The 21,151-nt window shown below is 44.3% G+C and overlaps 1 protein-coding gene across 8 annotated transcripts in view; it reads right to left on the bottom strand.

Annotated features, from left to right (window-relative positions):
• Positions 1 to 20,637, bottom strand: part of SMG7 (SMG7 nonsense mediated mRNA decay factor) — a 54,362-nt gene extending 33,725 nt beyond the window's left edge. For 2 of the 8 annotated variants that reach the window (XM_075156941.1, XM_075156947.1), the window contains exons 1-2: positions 20,331 to 20,633; positions 12,299 to 12,450 (exon numbers count right to left, since the gene is read on the bottom strand). In XM_075156941.1, the coding sequence (XP_075013042.1) occupies positions 12,299 to 12,327 (29 nt within the window). In that variant the 5' untranslated portion in view covers positions 12,328 to 12,450; positions 20,331 to 20,633. Of the gene's footprint in view, positions 1 to 11,452; positions 11,519 to 12,298; positions 12,451 to 20,330 lie in introns of all 8 variants that reach the window. The other 6 variants (XM_075156946.1, XM_075156948.1, XM_075156944.1 and 3 more) reach the window with 6 other exon arrangements.
• Between the last annotated feature and the right edge of the window lie 514 nt (positions 20,638 to 21,151).

Raw genomic sequence — 21,151 nt, 5'->3', positions numbered from 1 at the left:
CCTAAAGAGGCTTCAGAAACAACCATATACTCTCTCTTGCCAAAGTGAAGTTGTGGTAACTGTAAAAATAGTTTTTCAGGTTGTTCTAGGTCCTACCTACTGGCCACAAATTATAGGGAAGGTTTTGAGAGCCACATCAGGATTAAAAAGATAATAGTGCCAGGGCTTCACTAGAAGATGTATATTGCTAAGTCCCTTCACAAAATTTCTATTTATTAAACGCAAGAATTATCTGTAGCAACTCACCATAGTCACCACAGTGTACCATCCAAGAAGCAATGGGATGCTCCAAGGGCTTTAATTAAGTTAAGAATATCTTAACTGGTGCCAGAAGTAAATCTGTACGTTCCTCACCTGCTTCACAAATTTAATCTATTTAAGATAATTTTTTTTTGGTTTATTTTTTTCAAGGCGGCGTGAATACATTTTTTCAAGTCCTAACAACAGGGTACACTGGAAGAAGAGATAATCTATTATTACTGACGGACAAGCAAGGAAAATTTTAGATATCGTATCACGAGAAAGCTGAAAGCCCAAGAAACATGTCTGCCTCGTCCACATGGAAGCAACGAAGGACGCCTCAGCGATGCCCTCCCCATCGCTGCAGCCAGCAGGATGGGGAAGAGCAGATCTTTTCCCCGACACAGCTAAGAAGAGCCGACAAAGGACAGCAATCTCCTCTGCATGTTGTGCCTCGGGAGCCTCTGCGACGCTGACCTGCAAGTCTAGTCAAGCACAAAGCTGAGCAAATTCTGCGATGCTATGACTTGGCAGCTAGAAATGCCACTGCTCAGAAGGAAAAGCTGACTCGCTCAGGTGCAGAAGTCTCTCTTTTTTGAACGGCCAGCCAAGTTAATACAGTTTGGCTCACACTTTAAACACCTGCCAGTTGTGCAAACTTTTTCTTTGAGCTGAGAACACCATGTGTATTGCCAAAACCATGAATCCTACCGAGAGGCTCAGCCCGAGCAGGACACGCAGTACTGCTCCGGCAATCACGAGCCCAAAATTCTCCTCCAGGCAAAAAGGCTCTGCCCTGTAAAAGCCAAGAACTGCTCCTCTGAAAATTACTTGTGCAGAACTACCTTCCACTGTGTTAAGTACTGATCTTTTAAGGGGGAAATACAAATAGCACCATTGTAAAGGCTTTCTTTTCATAAAGTTTTGACCAGCTGTTTCCCGGAGAATTTAGATGAAGAGCCTCAACCCCTACATCATTGCAACTGCTGACAGATGCTCTGTAAATGCATAGCCCTAACAATATGGCTGGACCGGAACTTCTACCAAAAGGACTTTTTTTTAGAACACCTTTTTTGGAAGACAATACTAATGGGCTTACAGAATGAGAACCTTTAACACCAATTTCTTCACTAGACGTAAAGCAAACTGCCTTTCATATTTTATAAGCTCGCAACAAGCTAACGCTAAGGGGATTATCATTATAATTTTAATAAAATGTATAGAAGTTATTTCAATACTTCCTAGAGGCCAAAGGAATTAGTAAAGTAGTTCTAACATCAGCACACTCTGTTTCTCATTTCCACCTAAGAACAACTTTTATTTAAAACAGCTGCATCTACCATGGCAAAGCCAAGGTAAGAGAGGGCAGCCTGGGTACCAAACTTGTTCTGCATCAGTGGCAAAATATTAGCATCTCGAGAGAAAAGATGCATTGCCTGTTCCTTGAACAGACTTTACTGGTGCTCAGAGACTCCTAGTGGGCACAAACTGGAGTTCACTGATAACGGCAGGAGTTTCTGACAGTGCAAATGCCTCCTTATATTGTCAAGCTTCTTTCAACAAGCCTTTCTGTCCATATATTTTCTTGCACCGCCTCATATTGAATTTGCATTAGAATGACTCATTCTGGTGCAAAAATACGTTGCCTGCCAGCAAACTTGGTACAACTTGCTTACACATTTTATGATTTCAAGAATATTCTCAAGTACCTCCTTGCCCAGTTGGCCTCAGCAGATCAGTCTTCAAGTCAAGTTTCCCCAAGTTTGTTGGTCCAAAGCCAAATAAGAACAAACCATAGCTCAAAAATTGTATTTCAAGTATCTGTTAGATGATATATCATCTTGATATATTGTGATAGGTGTTCTTTATAATTTCGTAACCAAATATAAATTCAGTGTGCTTTAGTTCAACTCGAAACTCAAATACAAAAGCCTTACACTCAAATTCAGTGAGATAGCTTGACAGCTAAAGGAATTTTCATTTCATTCAAACACTTGAAAAGTTTCAAAACTTTACAAGACAGTAGTCAGGACTTTCTTTTAAAGTTCTGAAGGCATAACATATATTAAAATTTAAGTACCCACAGATGGCAAAGGAAGCTTTTCTTCTCTTAAGAACCTGGCAGTATATAAAGTCCAGTTCTGCTGTAACTGAGGGGAACTCGGACTCTACGTTTAGCCTGGAATGAACCACGGATTTAGCAAAGGAAGACAAGACAGACACATTTCATTTTTCCATTTTTAAGTTTTTACCATTCTTGATCGATTAAGTCTCCGCTAAGCAGAAAAAGAAAACAAGTTGTTCCCCTTAAGTTGGTAAACACTACAGAAAGGAAACCCCACAAATATAGGGATGTCTCTCCCAAACACGTTTTCAAGTGTTTAAGCCATCACACTGAGAGGCTGAAAGGCACATCGAAAGATCACGTAGTCCCACTTACACTTTTACACTAGGACAAGTTTGCTTAATTTGCTCTTAAAATCCTACAAAAAAGATCATACAACTCCCCTGATTAACTATTCTATTGCTCAGGGATAGTCCGGAAGTTTTTCCTGAAACTCCAACCTAAGGCCCCTCTGCTGCAAACCAAGTCCTCCCCACAGCACACCCAGCTGTCCCGCGGAGCTACTGATCACTGCCTTTGTGTAACAGCCACTTGGAAACCCAAAGATTTAAATGCGTACTCTGAACCATCAGTTCTCTCTTGTAAGCTAAAACGTCGACCTTCATAAATTAAGTTTTCTAATTCTCTTATTGCCACCTGACTTCAAACTCCATTCATATATCACTAAACGAACGGATCTATTTTACTGTTGCCCCCAAAACAGCTCATCTCTGTTTCAATATATATTCTTCGGTTCTGTTATAATTCAAAGCACGCATCATAACAAATTTTTGGTTTTGCATACACCACGCTGCATCTGTAAGAGGGCAATATCAGTTCTACAGAAGCACAGTTTTGCTAACAAGCTTCATTATCAAGCACAGAAAAGCAAATAAAATTAAGCCCAAGTTTTCAAAGCAGCAGTCTTGTGTTACCCAGCTAACACCCACTCTTTCTGAAAGTCCAACCGGTCAAAGTCAGGCTTCACTTAACACCACACTCCTCTCGTTCACACAGTGAGGATGAGCCAGGCAAGATCTGCTATGGCAGGACAAGTCCTACAAAAAATGTGGAAAAATCCCAACCTCACAAAAAACCACCACTGAACACAATGCTCTGCTTTCCACCATGCCCAAAGGGGAACTCCACTCGGTTTTCCCCTGGCAGCCCTGAAGCATCAGCAGCTGTATCAGTTTCCTTATCAAATCTCAGTAACACAAACACCCTGAGAAGGAATTGAGAATTTTCAGTACTAAAATGGGTCATGAGTCCAGGCAGCTGGGCGTATAAAAGCAATCAGAATCCAATCACTTGTTCTGTGAATACTCTACAAACTAAAAACTATATTAAATGGTCAGGGTAGTTTCACCCCAAGGAGGAATTTATATTCCTGCACTTCTGTTCCCTGGAGGTACGTGCAGAAATTGTACTGCAGTGAAAAGTGCCTGCAGCCCAGCGAGCCTTAGCAGGAGGTGACTGATCCGAAGGCTCATCAAGGGCACTGCCAGAAAGTTTTCCTTCTGAAAGGGAGTAAGAACATACAGAATAGAAAATATACAGAATAAATGTAGGAAATCCCTGATTTTAGGTAGGGGAGGTAAATTTTCTATGCTAGCATACTAAAAAAAAAAAGGTCAAATACACTCAACACACTTAAAACAAGTTATTATTATTATTTAATCATTCCAATATGTGGCAAGGCTCACACTCAGAAGGAACTCCAAAGCAACATCCAGCAACTACTATTTTAGATTTTCCTCAAAATAATACTTAACTTCAACAAAAATTTATAATGGTTTAATACCTCAGTGGGTTGGTTGGTTGGTTGTATTTAAGTACGCTTCTGCTGATTCAGGGCAGGGGAAAGCAGCAGAAAATACTAACAGCACGGGCACTGAATATTCCACAGCAGATTTAGGGGAGAGTTGGGTTGCTCAGAAGCCCCTAAACACTGTACTCAAGACAGCATTCACATCTGGTGTTCAGCGCTCGGCAAAAATTACTGTCTGATATAAGTGGTTGACAGTTTTATGGAAAATAAGCATTCTTCCTTCCATTCCTAAGAGTAACCACTAACACTTGCTAAAATATAAAGCTTTATTAGCAGTTTTTAGAGACTCGCTTGGCACTAATCCTTTACAGCTGGTACGCTTCGCTAAAGGTTGGATTTTGAAAGATATAGAAATAACTCTGACTTCCCTGAACTGTTTTGTACACAGCAACTGTATCTCTAACCACCACCTGTCAAAGGGAAATATTTTTATAGCAATCTTAGGATTGTGCGCAAACCTAGATTTTTATACCTGAATAACAGTAGCAGGACACTTGTGGATAAACTTCATCTCTGATATTTCCTTCACCTATTAATTCAACATCACGTGAATATAATAGGCTTCAGACTGCAGCTCCAGTTTACAGCCTGACACATCTTTTCCTGAAAGGGTAACTGCATGGAGTCAGAATTTTGCTGCAGTACAGGGAGTCGGATATAAGTTTTACTTATTTATTTGTGTATAGACTTTACCTACTCACTTGTGCATCAGATATGTACTGTTTAACAACTTTTTTTTAAGCAGCTTTATCTTTATGGAACAAATTCTTAATGTTCCAAACTTGCAAGTGTTGCCACCTAATTTAAATGACCGTAGTTTCCATAAAGTGCTGGAATCACTCGCTTCGGGAGCAGGCAGGTTTTGGTGATGTCAGCTCTTACTGGCATAGCAGGAGACCTTCGGGCTGTGAGTCATCGAGTTAAATGCTCCATCCGCCTTTTACACTGAAAGGACAGTCTTCACAGATATGGCAATGAAATACACCTTCAAGAGTACCACCTTATTGTCAATTTTACGTGTTAACTACTTTAAAGCTTATTATTCCTGTTAGAGGCTGCTGAAGTCAGGGTACAGCTAATTTCTTTGACCAGTGGCTTTGTCAGATTATAGCCGTAGATCAAAGCAATGCAAACAATTAATTCAGCATCAGTATAACGGTGCAAGTAAGAAAAACCACCTCTGCAAGCAGCTGCTAAAGCAAGGCAATCACCACCTGAATCCAAACCTTCTCCACAGGGAATCCTGCTCTATTGCCTTCTTGTTCCCACCTCAGCTGAGAGGGATGGTGAGAAATGGGGACACAGAATAGGATTTTTTTTTTTTAATCCCATCTTCCCCCTTTCTCCTAGTCCAGGCTGTATTAGAAGCAAGTCATAATAATCACCCTCAAAAAGCAACTACCAAAAGCAACTCTTTCCAAGTTTGATCAGAACTGACAATCCTCCTCCCTGGATAAGAGTAAAACTACCCTCGCAGTCAGCTTCATTCAAACTCATTTTTTTCCTCCAGTTTCATGGAAGTCAGTTCCTTTGTCTCAAGATTTTAAAAAGAAGTGTCCAACAGGTAAAAGCTACCCTAAGGGAAGTTTATATGCGCTTACACTCGAATCTAATCTACAGGGAGGGAAATACAAGTCTCCTACCCTGCTAAGGCTTCTAGAGTTCAACTGTCTCCACCGCAGTCTCCGCTCTCCCTCCCGTTAGCCTCGAGCTCACGTCAGGCACAGGAGCAAGCCTGAGCCTTGCTAGAAGAGCAGCACTGCAAATGTAAGTTAAATGCCTCAGAAATGGGATCTGGTCCGTAGGCAGTCATTCAGGATCAGCAATATGCCTGTGTCTATTCCATAGAGTTCTAAAATTTAAGTCAGGAGAGTAACCTGCAAACTAAATACCCAAGAGTCTGTATTTTTCAATTCAAATAAAAATAGCTTGGAATAAATGTACAGTGTTACGACTAGCTCAGGAAAGCTCAGATGCATTTTCCATAGTCGCTGGTTTGTAAAGATATTTTTAAAATACCGACTATGCTGTTCTTTAGCTTTCCATCTTGACCTACTAGTTATCTGGAATTTTACTGGAGCCATAAGGGAGAAAACTAACCTCTAAGTGGATGTTGCCCATGAAAGAAAAGCACAAAAGCTCCAGCCACCTTTACCTTGTTTACCTTCCAGGAGCCGACAGTGTAGCTCCATAGGTAACCCTGACAGTGTTTTCAGTATAGAAAAATTAAGAGCAAATTACCAAAGGATTGAAAACAATTTAATGACTATAAAAAAAGGCATGCTCAGGAAATAACAAATGGATACTTAATATGTGTGGCACTTCAAGACACGGATATCTTTTCATATGTTAAGGAATACCTTTAAAGGAAAGTTTCTAATTGCAAACAGTCAACAAATGAATACTCCTATAGAATACTCTGTCTGCTTATCAGCATCCATACAGTAACACATTTACTGCACTGGCTGACAACACGTCAGCTTTGCAGTTGACCTGAGAACAAGTCAGGTCAAAGGCAAAAGGTTTAAGATAGAATACATAATCCGTCTGTGTATCTCCTTAATCTTTACACTATCCATTGGAAAAGCTAGTTTTTCAAAACTAAAGCAATCTTAAAGGTGTGAGGGCACAAAAACTTCAAGATTGCCTTCCAATCCACTCAACCATTGACAGCCCACTCCCTTAAAAAGATACAGATCTCAAAAAGAAAAATCATAAAGCTCTGCTCGCTCACTACCCACAATAAGGAATTTTTGGCAAGCATGCAGAGGTGTTATTAGTTCTTATGACTACGGTGCCAAGTGGGATGTGAGGGGTTTGCATCTGAAGTACCTTACTTCCATGGCAATTCCCACAAGGTTTTGAGACTGAGCAAGGAAAAGCAACAGAACTACTTTCCGAACAAAAAACAAAACAAAAAACCCCAGCAAATTATGCCCTTGTAATATTACTATCTTTTGCTCTTTCAAATCCACCCTGATTAGAGTGCACACAATATCAGGTTTCAGTTGTGGTAAATATATAGTAACACCAGTACTCATTTGTTATATTACAGTTCCTGACTTGGTAAAATCTTCACTTGTGTTAAGGGCTGGAAACTGCAGATAACAGATGTTAAAATAAGTGAATATTATTTAACTTCTTTTAACAGCTTTTGCATTATGAAAACCATATCCAGAATTATGGAAAATGCAGAAATCTGAGCATCGAGATCAGCTTCAGATGGATATCATCAAATCAGTTTCAGAAAGTTATGCTATTTAAGTCAGCCTTGCAGAAGCCAGATCAGCTAAGGTCAGGCAGCAGACGCCAACCCTCCCTGGACATTGTACGAGATCTCCCAGGCAAGTGTATAATATTCAATTCAAAGGCTGGTAATTACGCAGTCAATTTAGTGCCACACTCTTGCAACACGGATAAAATATGCCCTCTCGCCCGCCTGTGGAGCTGGAGAGCAGAGAGCCTGCAGCTAGGAGCTAGTTACAAGGGTGACATACATTTCCCCCTGGAAAGCCCACCCCATTTCGCATGAAAGGGCAATACCTGCAGCCCTCAGTCCTGACTTTCAGCTCTAGCAGTTCCCTGCTGCCTCTAGCCTCCACTAATAGTTCGGGATATAAAACCGAGGTATCTTGCTGATTTCCGGCGTTTTCTATGGACCCCCTTCCTCTCAATCCCTGCCTCTGAAATTACCCTTCGCCCACTGGCAAACGCTGATCCTTACGCTCAGTAACGCCAGGAACGACTCACATCGACACAGGAGGTAATGACCATTAAAGAGGAATCAGTTATTGGGAATTCAAGATACTGTCTTCCCTGCTAAGCAGCAGATAAAGAAAGAGCAAATACATTAGATGTCACCACCAGAGGTGACAAAAAGAAAGCACGAGTAACGCCTCATACTGTGCTTGTAGCAAGTTAACTACGATAGATGCAGTGGAGTTCAGCATTTTGAACATGTGCTCTCCAAGCACTAACACTGAGTTCTATGCCCAGATAGTCAAAACCTTCAAAAACATAAGGCCTAAAGCAAAATTATGGATATTTAAATTATTCACTGCGGTCATTCAACAATCGTATAAAGCTGGTTTTTGCCCAACCCCGTTCATTTTATAAACTCACAATTATGTAAACGTGACACAAAACACCTCTCTATGCACAAACGTGACACACCCAGAAGTTTTAAAATAGCTTTTCATAATTAAGAGATTTTTCAGCGTGAAAAGACACTGCATGGTTTAGATAAGCTATGACAAATAGCACTCAGATTACATCTAATTGCAAGCTGCATCTTAGAAATTATTTTCAATTCTCCATCTTGAAACTAAATGCAAGCCACACTCTGAAAGCACAGCAATGGCATGAAGGCTGAACACCAGTCAGGGAGAATTATATCATCCATTTATGATAATTAAATGGGTACTCAGTGCATCATTGCCAATAGTTTACAGGAGTCTCATTAGCTGCTCCCCATTCTCTATCAAAAACACACATGCACCGCTGTTTTGAAACATACTTACTTTTCAATTAGAGAATATCTGAAGAATTATTTTCCCCAAAGAAGTATGGAAATAAGAAAAAGTAAAAGGCGAAATCCTCTACCACCATAGGTTTAATGCTGGTCTACCACATACAGTAATCTCTAATAAAAAAAGGATGCCCAATTATTAAATTTTCACCTCAAACCACACAACCAGCAATATTTACTACATATTTCAAAAAAGCAGAAACATGACACAAGGTACCAAGGATACCCGTTTGAGCTGCGTGGAACTATGGGAAGGAGAGTTTGTTAATGAGCCTCAGATTCAACTTCTGGTGTATCAACACACAACTCTCTCCTCTGCTGTTGGCTCTCTAAAGTTCAGGAGCGGCTCATCCAGATGGGCTGTCAGCTAAAAAATCCGAGAGTCCACCACCGAAACGCATGTACTCCTGGAATACGTAAAAGTTGCTCTCTTGTCTGTGTTCAGCTGAAGGAGAAACCTATGACCAATCCAACCAGCTCAGATCTAGCAAATTTTCTTAGCTCAGGAGTGAAGCAGCACGGATACGCTACTGCGAGAACTGCCCCTGTCTAGGAAGGCTGCAGCTTGGAGCTTTTGAGCCCTGTCAAACACAAACAGGTCCTGAGGAAAACCAACCTGGCTGAAGCGGTGCAGCTCACTCGGCCGAATCCAGCTGACCTCTGCAGCCCTGCTCGCAGCAGGTCCAAACTGCCTCCAAACGGAGCTGCTGCTGCTGCAGCCATCGCCCTGCCGAGCGCTCTCAGGCACTGCCAGTTAACCAGTAACCTACCTTTCCCATTTTAAAACCTAATGAATTGGTTAGGCGCAAGCATCTGTGCAAATTTATAACTTCCAAGGTTAATCCTGCTTTTGGGGATTAAATGTTTTTATAAAAATAATTTTATTTCAAATTTAAATCTCAATACCTTAAGACAGATTCCTTTCGAGTTTTGTATCTAGAGATGTTCACACGATGTTCAGCCAACATCAGTATCTGCTTTACGAATCACGTATGGAAAATTTACTCTGTAGAAAACGAAAACCTGAATGCCTTCCAGACTGCAGTCTCCCTTTCAACAGTCAGACCAGACCTGTTCATTACACTTATTTTACCTTCTGCAACAGCCGAGGAACAGGCTCCATAGCCATGGACTAACACATCCAGCCTGAAGATGAAATCTTCAGGCTGGAAAGGACCTCAAAAGCTTACCTAGCCCATTCCCTCACCCTGATGTTATCCCTGACAAATATTTGCGTTGCTTGTTTTTGAAGTCTTCCAGAGGCAGAAACCTCCATAGCCCAAAGCAGCCCATCCCAGCCACCTTGCTAAACCGTTTCCGCGTGGCACTACGTCTTGCCTTAGAGAAGCGCCGTATGCCTTGGGTCCACCCGCTCTGGTTCCTTCCTCTCACCAAATCCCTCAGCAAACATCACCAGCCTTGCTCAACCCACTGCTACCTTTGTAAGGTGGTGAAGAGGCAGGGACCGTCCTCACCTGGTTAGATTGAGAAGACATTTTCTGAATCTTTGCCACATATTAAGCAAGGAGGGATGATGCCAGGAAAAGATTCAGCATGTGACTACGCCATTACCGGTTATTAACTCCACACTTGTGCATTACTCAGGTTGCACAAGCCAACTCAGCCCTGGCATTTCACTTTGCAACCACAATAGCTTGGATCTCATCATCAAATGTTTTGTATAGGATACCAGCATGTCCAAAACAAGTTTTAAAATAGAATAATTTTGGCACTTCAGCTGAAGCTGGACTGCACACCCAGCAAGCCACAATCCCCTACAACCATCTTTGCCCCAAGCCCCGTAACTCCTACAATTTACCTCAAAACAAAATAAATCTCTAAAATGAAATAGTAGGGGTATGTTCAAACTGGGTGGAAAAACTGCCAGAAGTTCAAGCCCTAGCGTAATCTATGCGACATGCTCCTAAATTAAGGCCTTCTGTATTAATTCAAATGAATGTTGACAATGCATACTAGGCAGTTTATCACTTCTTTTCTAGTTAAAGATTTCACATATATGTTCAACTTTATGCATATCGATGGTATTAAGACAAACTGAAACACCTTCTAGATTTTTATTGCAAGTTTACTCTGCATCTTTCAATAATTTAATTTATAATCATTAACATATATAAAAATCTCACCTGTTTCTTCATATTGAAATAACATTTCCTCTATTTTACTAGTAACTGCAGATGGATGTTGGAGCTCTACGAGCTGCTACAGTTTTCATGTTTTTACACACTCTCGGTGGTTTTGGGTTTTTCTTTAGTATCAAAAAATGTGGCTTAAATCCTTTGAACACTATTCTCATTGCCATTCACAAAAACCAGACCCACTAGTAGATTGGCTTTTTCCAGGGAATACTGGCTAGATCAAGCCTCTATGCTCAGAAGTTTTGTCACAGCACTGTCCTCAACAAGTATCTACACTACTTCAAGACAGACAACTAGCATCTATTCAACAGACAGAAGTCTTGTCCCATCCTTCTTTCTCCCCCTCTTCATAGCGGGAGATTAGCATTTCTATTTTTAGTTATTATTAGGCTAGTCTGGAAAAAATACCCTAAAGACCCCTCTCAATGGCTCAAGTATCCCTCAAATTAAGAGTACACATGCTCAAAGGCATTGCCAAAACCAGTACTGACTGCAGAAGGAACTGTCAAAGGTTCCTTGCTGGCTACAGGAAACCCTGGTTTAAAAAAAGATTATCACACAGTCGCAGCTGTTTGACACATAGCAATACCCACGTGCTTTCTTCAAATCACGGTGAGACCAAGACAGGCCACGGCAAAGCAACTACCAGGAGACTTTCACTGCAACAGAAAGTACAGTAGCAGAATTTCTAGGATTACCATAAATCAGAGGGGAAAAAATGGTCTTCCCAACAAATTTATCAAAAACTTATTTCTTTCTATTCCTGACAACACCTGTAGGGAAGTCAAACTGTGATAAATAACATAGCACAGACCACTGGGGAGTCCAGGGGGCCCTAGAACAGGCTGGCTCCAAACAAACTGCCCTTTGCTGTAGCCTGATCAAATAGGAACAGCTATCAAGGCCTCATTAAATCAAGGCACCAAGAAACACCAAAATAAGTCTTGAACAAAGACTCTCGATGCCCAAAAGGTCCGTTTTACTGCGTCCAAACAAAAAGTCTAATCTCTGCCTAAGGTTCTTTAAAGTAATTCAAGAAATTTTCCCCACGTTCATTTGGCAAAATCAATCTTAAAGGTTTCACTAGAAAGACATTCAGAATTAATTTCTCACTTCCTAACAGCTAGAGAGCAGCTCTCTGAGATAATTCAGCCATATGACAAGTGGAGCCCATAGATTCAAAACAGACAATGCTTCAGAGGGCGGGAGGGAGGAAATAAAATAAAAATCAGCTTACACATACCAATATTAGATGAAGCAGAAAAATGTTCAATAGGGCTGAGCACTAGAGGATACTTTCAACACCACAGACAATGAAATGAAAATATGAGAAATAGACTGCTGATGTATTAGAGACATCATAAGTACTTTCAGAAAAACGACATTTCTTTTCCCTAAAGGTGGAAGAGAAAATTAACTCTAGCAGGACTCCTAAGTACCTCAAGGGTATCTCTGATTTGAGTCCCATCAGTGAAATTCAGTCTGTCGCCCACGGCTGTGTAACAATCCCAAGAGACTCCTCAGCCTTCTGGTTCCTTATGATAATCCCTTGAGTGCAGAAGCCAGTGTGAATAATCCGAGAAAAGTCCTACTGGAATACAGAAAGAAGAGAAAGCAGGCCTAATGTTACTCAAAAAGCTCTTATTCCACCCCAACTCACAGCATTACATTGATCTGAACAGGCAGCTGCTGATTTAACTCAGAGGAATCGAGATACACAATATCAGAACGCTGCTTAAGCCACTTCCCCCCTCATTTGGTTGTCTAGGAAGTCCCCAAGCTTACAATCAGAAGTTCTTCTTAAATTCAAATGGGAAGAAAAGCAGTGGCCAGCCAAGTCCAGAAACGTGGCCTAAAGGCAGGACTTGCAGCACGGCTGCACAAATGGAAGCTGGTGATGAAACCAGTACAACTGTAAAGCTACATCCAACAAGATACTGCATGCAACACCACGAGTGCTCCAGAGGCACATGCAAAAAAAGCCACCAGCCCTCCCTCCTGTACAAAACCGTGAGAAACTATGGCCCACAAGTCAGCTCCACGATTCCTCATGTCACTCCACAATAAACATTAAGTTAGTCCCCTATTGTTTTCACTGCAGTAAGATGGAGAATTAGAGGTAAGATGCCATACCGTTCCCTGGGCACAGGAAAACAAATGCTTTACCGAACACCACTGAAACCTATGACCTCCCTAATAACACATTCAAAAGCAGAGGACCAAAGTATGCAATTCTACTAATAGTTTGAAGGAAACAAATCTGTGGTTTTATTCCCCTCCTGCTTGACAGCAGCTGTGCAGTTTTCAAGTGAGATGAGGACAAGCCTCAAGTTCAAAGTAACAAAAGCAGTAACTAATGTCCTCCCACGTATACTCCTTATACATTATAGCTGCATTCCTTAACTGCTCTTCCACCATTCCTTACTCCGAGGAGTCTGCTCTTACGAGTGGATCTCTGCTGCTGCTGTGAAGATCCAAGGGCAGTGATGAAGGATCCTTAAAACTCTACAACCCCCAGCAGCTCCTCATCCCACAAAATCAGACTCTACAGCAAACTATCCTTTCCTCCCTCCCCAGCCACCATGCACTTGAACTGCAATTACTCCTCTTCCATACTGATTTTTGCTGGCTGAGCCCGGCAGGGAAGATGCCAAGGCATCTATCCATCAAGTAACTGTCTTCTGCCATCAACCCAAGCAATCCTGAGCAGTGACTGCAGTCAGCCTTTTCTTCTCAAGTGGGAAGCACCAAGACTTCTGAAAACGCGTGCAATAGCCAACGTGGCAAATGGAAAAGCAGGGCAGCTTCACATTCCATATAGGTTGATTTAAATAAAGCTTTTAAGTGCTTTAAATAAAGCAATTCAGTGCCCAGATCAGCTTATTTGGAGGCAAAAAACATCCCACTGCAGCAGGCTAGGGTTACTTGTTATGAAACTGCTATATGGAAGATGCACTCTTAGGACACATAAAAGAGATTTTACGAGTAGCTTGAATATCACGGTATACTTTATATTGAGTGCTTAAATAAAATACTAAGCATTCACCAAGCAAATGTATCTTCGTACCATGCACTGAAATGAAAAAACTCAGAAAAAAACCCCTCTAAAACCCTATATTGAGGGAAGGGGGGGCAGCCTTCTCAAAATGCTTTGGTGCAGCTTAAGTGCCCCATCAAAACTTCAGATAAGCATCGCCTGGTTTCCCTGCCACAACAGAACCTTCTCCTTTTCAATAAAGATCAAACTATGTAGGAAGATGCAGGTTAGAACAAGAACTAATGGCTACAAGAATCATCCCTGCCATCAAAAATAAATAAATAAATACAGCTGTAACTTTACTTACACTAACCTGCACTTCTAGGTCACTGGAACACTGCTTTGCAAGTAACCTCAAAGCACAGCACAAAGACAGCGCAGTAACAGCACCCACAATAAGCTGTATTCTGCAGCAAGAAAAAAAAAAGGGGGAGACTCTCAGCCCAGACTGAAAACAGGGGTATTAATTGTGACAGTGATACCAGCTATGCAAGGGCATTCAGGGGTTCATATATTCTAGGAAATGGGGCATTATTTACTAGTGTTATGGGTCAGTGAGCACTTTGATGATAATGAGCGCTATCACTAGAAGAAGCAGTCCCACCCTGCCCTTCGTATTAGTGCCTCATCCCTGTTGCGCACAACCTCACCCCTTTTGTCAGCACGTGTGTGGTAACATGATGAAGGGGATCAGGAAACCAACTCAGGCTAAACTCTGTGGGTAAAAAAAAACAAAACAAAAGCAGTTTTACCTAGCGTAGTTCCCCAGTCCGGTTCACTGAAGACCTGGCCATAAACTTACACCATCGAATCAGGGCTGAGCAGGAAAGGGTGAAAGGAAGAGTGGGACACATCTGTCGGGAGCAATTCAAGTTTAAAACACACCCTTTGTCTATATGGCCAAACTTTTGCTAAGTGCTAAGCAAAAAGGGTCAAGTTCTCTGATTATCGCAGCCCTCTTCCCTCCAGCACGCATTCAAACATAGTCACCTTCCTGCCAGTCCCTCCAGCAGAAAAACGTGCCCTAAAAAATGTGCTAAACTGCACACGCATTCAAATCCTCACTACTAAGGATGCGAATCTATCCACTCTTAACATACTGCACCAACTGCACTCAAACTCCGTACAGAGGAGCAAACTCAAACTCCATGCGCAGAAAAGCCCAGGCCACAGCTGACCTGAAGCTCTGCATGTGCTGATCTACACCAGCTGGGCTCTGCCTGCTTCTCTCTCAAAGGCACACTCGTTTGGATCACTCTTCTAACCAGCTAACTTTCATAAAGTTAATGGCAACAATCAACTTTGAAACTTCTATCCCTCTGTAGAAGACTACTAAAATTTGTTAAAGCCATTTGAGAAAGAGGAGAGAAAAAAAGTGATAAGCAGTATATTCGCACAAGCCTTGTTTCCTTAGGCATCTAGGCTTGAAAAAAGTATCAGAGCTATAACAGCACACCCAGCCAACTTGTGACTTTAGCACAAGTTGTCCCTGGGTGGCAAGAGGATACTCAATAATCCAAATCCCCATGGCAGGAAGAAGGGAGAGAGTAATAGCTGCCCAGAGACCCAAGGGGTATGGTGCATGTCTTGGGCCTCTCAGCAAGATGAATTTCCTTCAGCAGAAAGCTCAGAGGGGAATTGCTTAACACTTTTTTTATTGTAATTCTTTTTACCTCATAGGTCACCACAAAACGCTTGTTAATCAGTAGTAAGTAGTAGTCATCATCAATCTTATTCTCCTTTTTAGACCGTAACCCTCGCCTTAAAGAATAGTAAGAAGTGTTGCTCATACTAAATATTGGCAGCAATTCTAGTTATCAAATGCTAGAAACACCTTGCATGGAGAAAAAATGGAGACAAATAAGAAGGGACATTTTCCCTTTATATTCCCCCAAAGAAAACACTGTGCTAAGAGGTGCCTCCTGAAAGGCCAACGCAGTATTTGATCTCTCCACTACTCCTCCCCTGTTTAAAATTCAAGAGTAAACAATGTATGAAAGTAGCATTAATCATTTCAGAACATAAAAAAGCTGGAGGGAATACTTTCCAAGACTGACTGGTCTTGTTCAGATATCAAGACAAATCAAGAAAGATGTGGATCAACTGGAGGGAGCTCAGCGGAGGCCCCCAGGGCGGTCAGGGCTGGAGCACTTGCATTCGGGGCTGGAGGAGAGGCCGCTGGAGCGGGGCTTGGTCAGCCTGGGGCAGGGAAGGCTTCGGGGCACCCCCAGCAGCTGCATGCCTGCGGGAAGGGGATTGAGAAGATGGAGCCAGGCTCTCTGCAGTGGCATGTGGTGGGAGGATGAGAGACAACGGGCATACGAAAGGTTCAGACTGGATGTAAAGAAAGTCTTTTCCACCATGAGGACAGTCAAGGAGTAGCACAGGCTGCCCCAAAAGGCTGAGCTGTCTCCATCATCAGAGGTTTTCAAGTCCTGAGTGGATCAAGCCCTGAGCAACCTGTCTGACCCCACAGCTGCCCCTGCTTTGAGCAGGAGGTTGGACAGGGACCTCCTGAGGTCACCTCCAGCCCAGGTTACCTTGTGATCCAACGAACTCCAGGCAGCACGCTGCAGGCACACAGTACAAGATTCTCTATTAACACTGAAGTTACATTTACTAACTTTTTCCTTCGTATACCCTCAAGGTAATTAAATAACAACTGACTCTGCCTGTCCTGTTGAGATTCATTCTGGGTTTCAAACAATATTGTGGTTTGTGCCTTTCCAGCACTGACAAACATCAACTCTACAATCAGGAATCGGTACCAGAACACATTCACACGCACATATTGTAGCATAAATTATCTCTGCTCTACCCTCCTCCATTAACAGCAAAGAAACACTGCAAGAGGTGCGTCACGGACTGGCAGACAGCAAAGGAGCAACCATGAAGAGACATGGCAGATGCAGAAGTTAATGGAGCTACTGATGAGTCTTTCAAGAGAGAGCCACAATTTAAATTATTAAAGCAGTCAAACCTTTAATGAAGTTGGTTATAGCCTCATCATAAGGCTACAGGAAACTACCTACTGGTTTGTCAGCACTAGAATTTCTAAGCGATGTTCAAGCCCTGTAATTCAAGCACTTTTTATTCTATGTTTACAGAGCGCTAAAAGCCACAATTTACCAGGGTAATGCCACATTTAAGTAGTAATTGAGTTCACATCTTTGTGAAATGCAATTGAGACAGTCATATCTCAGTCAAACTGCTAAACTTTTGAATCCAAGTTAACTACATTTTAAACATTAACATATAAAATTGGCAATGAAGATCATTTCCTTAAAGTGAACAAACGTGGACTAAAGCTCGATACTGTCTTACAAAAAGGATGCGCTCAGAAGTTTTTGTGGTATTATGTTAGAAATCCTGTTGGTAGTGATATTTTGCTTAAAAGTGACTTCTTCTGTACCTAGCAGGATACATGAAACGTTTACTGTAAGACGACTGCCCCACGAGATTAATTTGATTTACGGGGAGTACTTGTAGATTCCCAAGGCAGCACAAATGATATGGATTCAAATTTTTAGCCAGATGAGACGAACACGTTCACCTGAACAGAGAGATGTGAACTGTGCCCCTTTTTCCTAAAGCTCCTTGAAAGAACCTTCTGAAAGGTCTACTCACCTGACCAGATGTAATGCAAATCTTTGCGAAGTGACTCAAACAACAACCCAAGAGAAGTATCTAGGAAACTAGACGGGACAGAAGACGCGCCAGTACTCCTGAAAGGTGACCTTGAAAAGGATAAGATGACTGGGAAAGCAAAAACCCCAATGCTTTCTTACAACGTATGAAGATGACTTAAAAAAGGACTCTCCTGCAACTTTTGAAAGACTCGATACACGAAGTCTGACCTTCTTTGTTATTTCTGGAAGACTTCTGTAGGAGTCTCAGATGTTTCTCAGCTCTCACACTTTGATTGAAGGGACACAATCTTTTAAGGACAGCATTTTAAAACAATTGATTCATATACATTTATACAGAAAGCGAGAGTCTGGTAGTGGAGGAGTTAAGGCAGTCCAGCTAAAAGTCCTTCTTCCCTGCTCATTTTTTCAGTGTCTCGATTCTTGCAGAGTCATTATTTCACTAGTTATTCAACCATTACGTGGTCACCTTAGAAATTCAGCTCTCTTCTGTCTAAACTTCAAATACACAGAGAATTATTTCTCGCAAACACTTTTCTGTCCCTCCTTAGTTTTAAGACAATAAAGACTAGCAGAGACTAATTGCTCCACATCTTCATTTGGCACAATGTTTTGTTAAGCTGCCCTTTCGTATCATTATACTTTTGTCTATTTATTCCTTCATCATTACACTCGGATTGAGCTTGTAATGCTACAATAAGAAGGAGGATGCCCTCCTTCTTATGGCAAAGGACTAACAGAACTGGCTCTGAGAGTTTGAGTTCTATTCCCAGTTCTCTTTATGAGCTTGGGCTGCAGTAAGCCGACACTCGATTTCTGCCCTATGCAAATCAAACAATTTAAATATACACTCTGTGAATGTAAAAAGCATTTCACAGCTTTTAAGGAAACCATCCCCAAGCTTACCTTCTACACAGAGGAACAAACCCAAGTGTTCTTTAGAGGGAGAAGGTGAAGATTACCAACTACAAAGTGCTTGGAAAGTTTGGGAGGGGGAGTGTCCTGTTTTGGGTTGGTTTTGGTTTTTTTTTTTTTAGGAGGAGATAAGGTTCTTGGTGACAAAGACAGGAGTCGTTACTTGTAATACATTAGTGCCCAGATGCTTCAGTCCCGTTGTATTAGGCACAACACAAAGAAAGCAGTCAGGAAAAAGTGATAAAGGTCCAGGATGAGCTATGGTGTTGGAGGAACAAAGCTAGGAGAAATAGGTGATTATTGCCCACAGACTTGCAGGCAAGGAGGATCTCCAGCTTGGTGCGGCAGAATACAGAACGCTAAGAAAGAGCGCGGTGGTGCAGGAAGGTGACTGGGGCAGGACAAGAGCCACTTCAGCAGTACTGCCTTGCAACGACACGAGGCAGCCGAAGACTCGTAGTCACGGGGAGAGAGAGAGGGCAGCAAGAGGTTACAACATTATTAAGACATATACTAAAATACAAAAGCAAGTCTTTTACTGGTAGAGGAGAGCTAATAATAAGGCATTTAAGAGCTTTTCCCATAATGTAACGGGAAAGAAAGAACGAAGAAGTTTCTAGGACAGCATAGGTTAGCAGCCTGGAAGAGAAAAAGGCCCATAAACTTTCTACTAAAAAAAAAGATTACTGTTTATTTTTCTTTTTTGAAAAGATAAACTTGAGACAGGATCTGGACTACCAGAAGGAGGCAGACAGAGATACGTGACAAGATGAGGAGGAAGAGGAGGATTTGGAGAATCAGTAATGGAAAACAGCTGAAGCATTTCAGAACCCTGGATAGAAAGTGTTTCGGAAATGTAAAAACCTCCTTGAATTCACTCCTTAGAAATCCTTCCCAAGCCCTAAACTCTTCAGAGAGAATGCGCATGCCCTTTTGGCATATCTACCCCTTTTCCACGAGGTGCTCTGGAAGGGCTGGGGGGGGGGGCACCAACACGTCACGGACCACACGGTATTTAGCATTTTACAGCTACCGAAAAGCCATTTGTATCCCGCAATGCTCCTTTCCAAAATCACTAGAGAAAGAACGTTCCATACCCGAAATATAAGTTCACCCAAAAGCCTATCAAAGTTCCGCTCGTATCAAGGCGCAGCACCTAGCGCTCTCAACTTCAGGGCCTCGGCAGGGTTTTTTCCGTTCAGCGAAGCGTGTCCAAAAAGCACAACCCCGGCAGAGTCGCTTCTCTCCCAAACCCTCAGCTGACCGTCCCCAAATCCGACTGCACAAGCCGCCACGGAGGACTTTCAGCAGGTCGGGGCTGAGTAGCGAGGGCTGAGGCACAACTCCTGCTGCTCCCACAGCACCTCACGGGGCTGCGAGCCGCAGGTTTCGCTTCCCCGCCGGCGTCAAACTTCGCGGTCGCTCCGCAGCGGCGGGTTATCACGGCACCTACTCGAAAGGGGCTGGAGAATTCCGGCTGGGAACCCAGTGGGCTCCCCTACCCTCCCCGCGGCTTCAAGGCACCGGCTTGACCTTGCTGGGGAGCCCTCGCCGCACCGGGCCGCCCTCAGCTAAGCGGCAGCCCAGACCGCCCGCCTGCGGATACGCGGCTCCGTCCCGCCTCAGCCCCCGCTCCCCGCCAGCGGTGCGGGGCTCGGTAACGCGGCGGCCGGGTCCCCCATACCCCCCCCCGGTCACATCCCCCTCACAGTCCCGAGCTCCTCGCTGCCGCTGTGAGGCCTCCCCACGCCTGAGGGGACCACGTCCTCCCGCTCCCCGCCGCCTCCAGCGCCGTTGGCCGCGGCCTCGCTTCAGGGCAGGCGGCGACACCTCCTCCCCCCCCCACCCCGCCGCTTCCCGGCCGGCTCTCACCGGAGATACTGCGCACACAGCAGGCTCATCCTCCGCTGCTCGCCGCCCCGTCCCGCCGCGGGTCTCACAGCCCGGGCCGGCCCGCCGCCCCCGCGCCGCCGCCGCCGCTGCTGCTGCCGCCTCCGGCCGCCGCCGCCATCTTCCCGTGCAGGGCCTGCCGCCGCGGGGGAGGGGCGGCAGGAAGGAAGGGGCGGGGGTGTCCCCGCAATGCGCTCCGGCCGGGCAGAGACCGCCCGCGCCCCGCCGGCCCCGGCAGCGCCGGTTCCAGTAACCTCAGCGGCCCCGGCAGGCCCCGGCAGCCGCCGCCGCTCACTCGCCCGCCCTCCCGCTGCCCTGCTGAGGCGCCCTGACCCTCCCGCCGCGCCGGCCGCGCTTCCGGGCCCGGCCCCGCCCCCACCGGCACTTCCGGCGGCGCCACCGGCAAACCCTTCCCCCGCGCCTCCTCCCCCCCCCCCCCCCAGCGCCGACCCGCGGAGGCGCCCGCCGATTGGCTCGCCCGCTGCCATAGCAACCGAGGGGGCAGCGGGGCGTCGTCACAGCAACCGCGGCGCCTTCCCGCCCTCCGGGGCCGGGGCCGGGGCCGGGCCTGGGCCTGCAGCCGCGGGATGAAACGGCCTCGCCCGCCCCGGGCCCCTCGCCACGACGCCTCGCTCTATCAGATTCCCCTTCACGCGGAGCTCGGGGAGAGGAGAGGGTCGGCCTGCCGAGAGGTGGTGGCCCGCGGTGCTGTGGGGGAGCCCCTGTCCCTCAGCGCGAGGGCGGCGGTGGCGGCCTCGTGCTTTCCTGACAGAAAAGGTTTTAGCGGGAGCAACGCTGGTAGG

Source organism: Calonectris borealis, chromosome 8, assembly GCF_964195595.1.
Source record: "Calonectris borealis chromosome 8, bCalBor7.hap1.2, whole genome shotgun sequence".
In the NCBI taxonomy this organism is placed as follows: Eukaryota; Metazoa; Chordata; class Aves; order Procellariiformes; family Procellariidae; genus Calonectris; species Calonectris borealis.
Note: the sequence above shows the minus strand (reverse complement) of the source record. Positions and strands in the feature narration are given on the sequence as shown.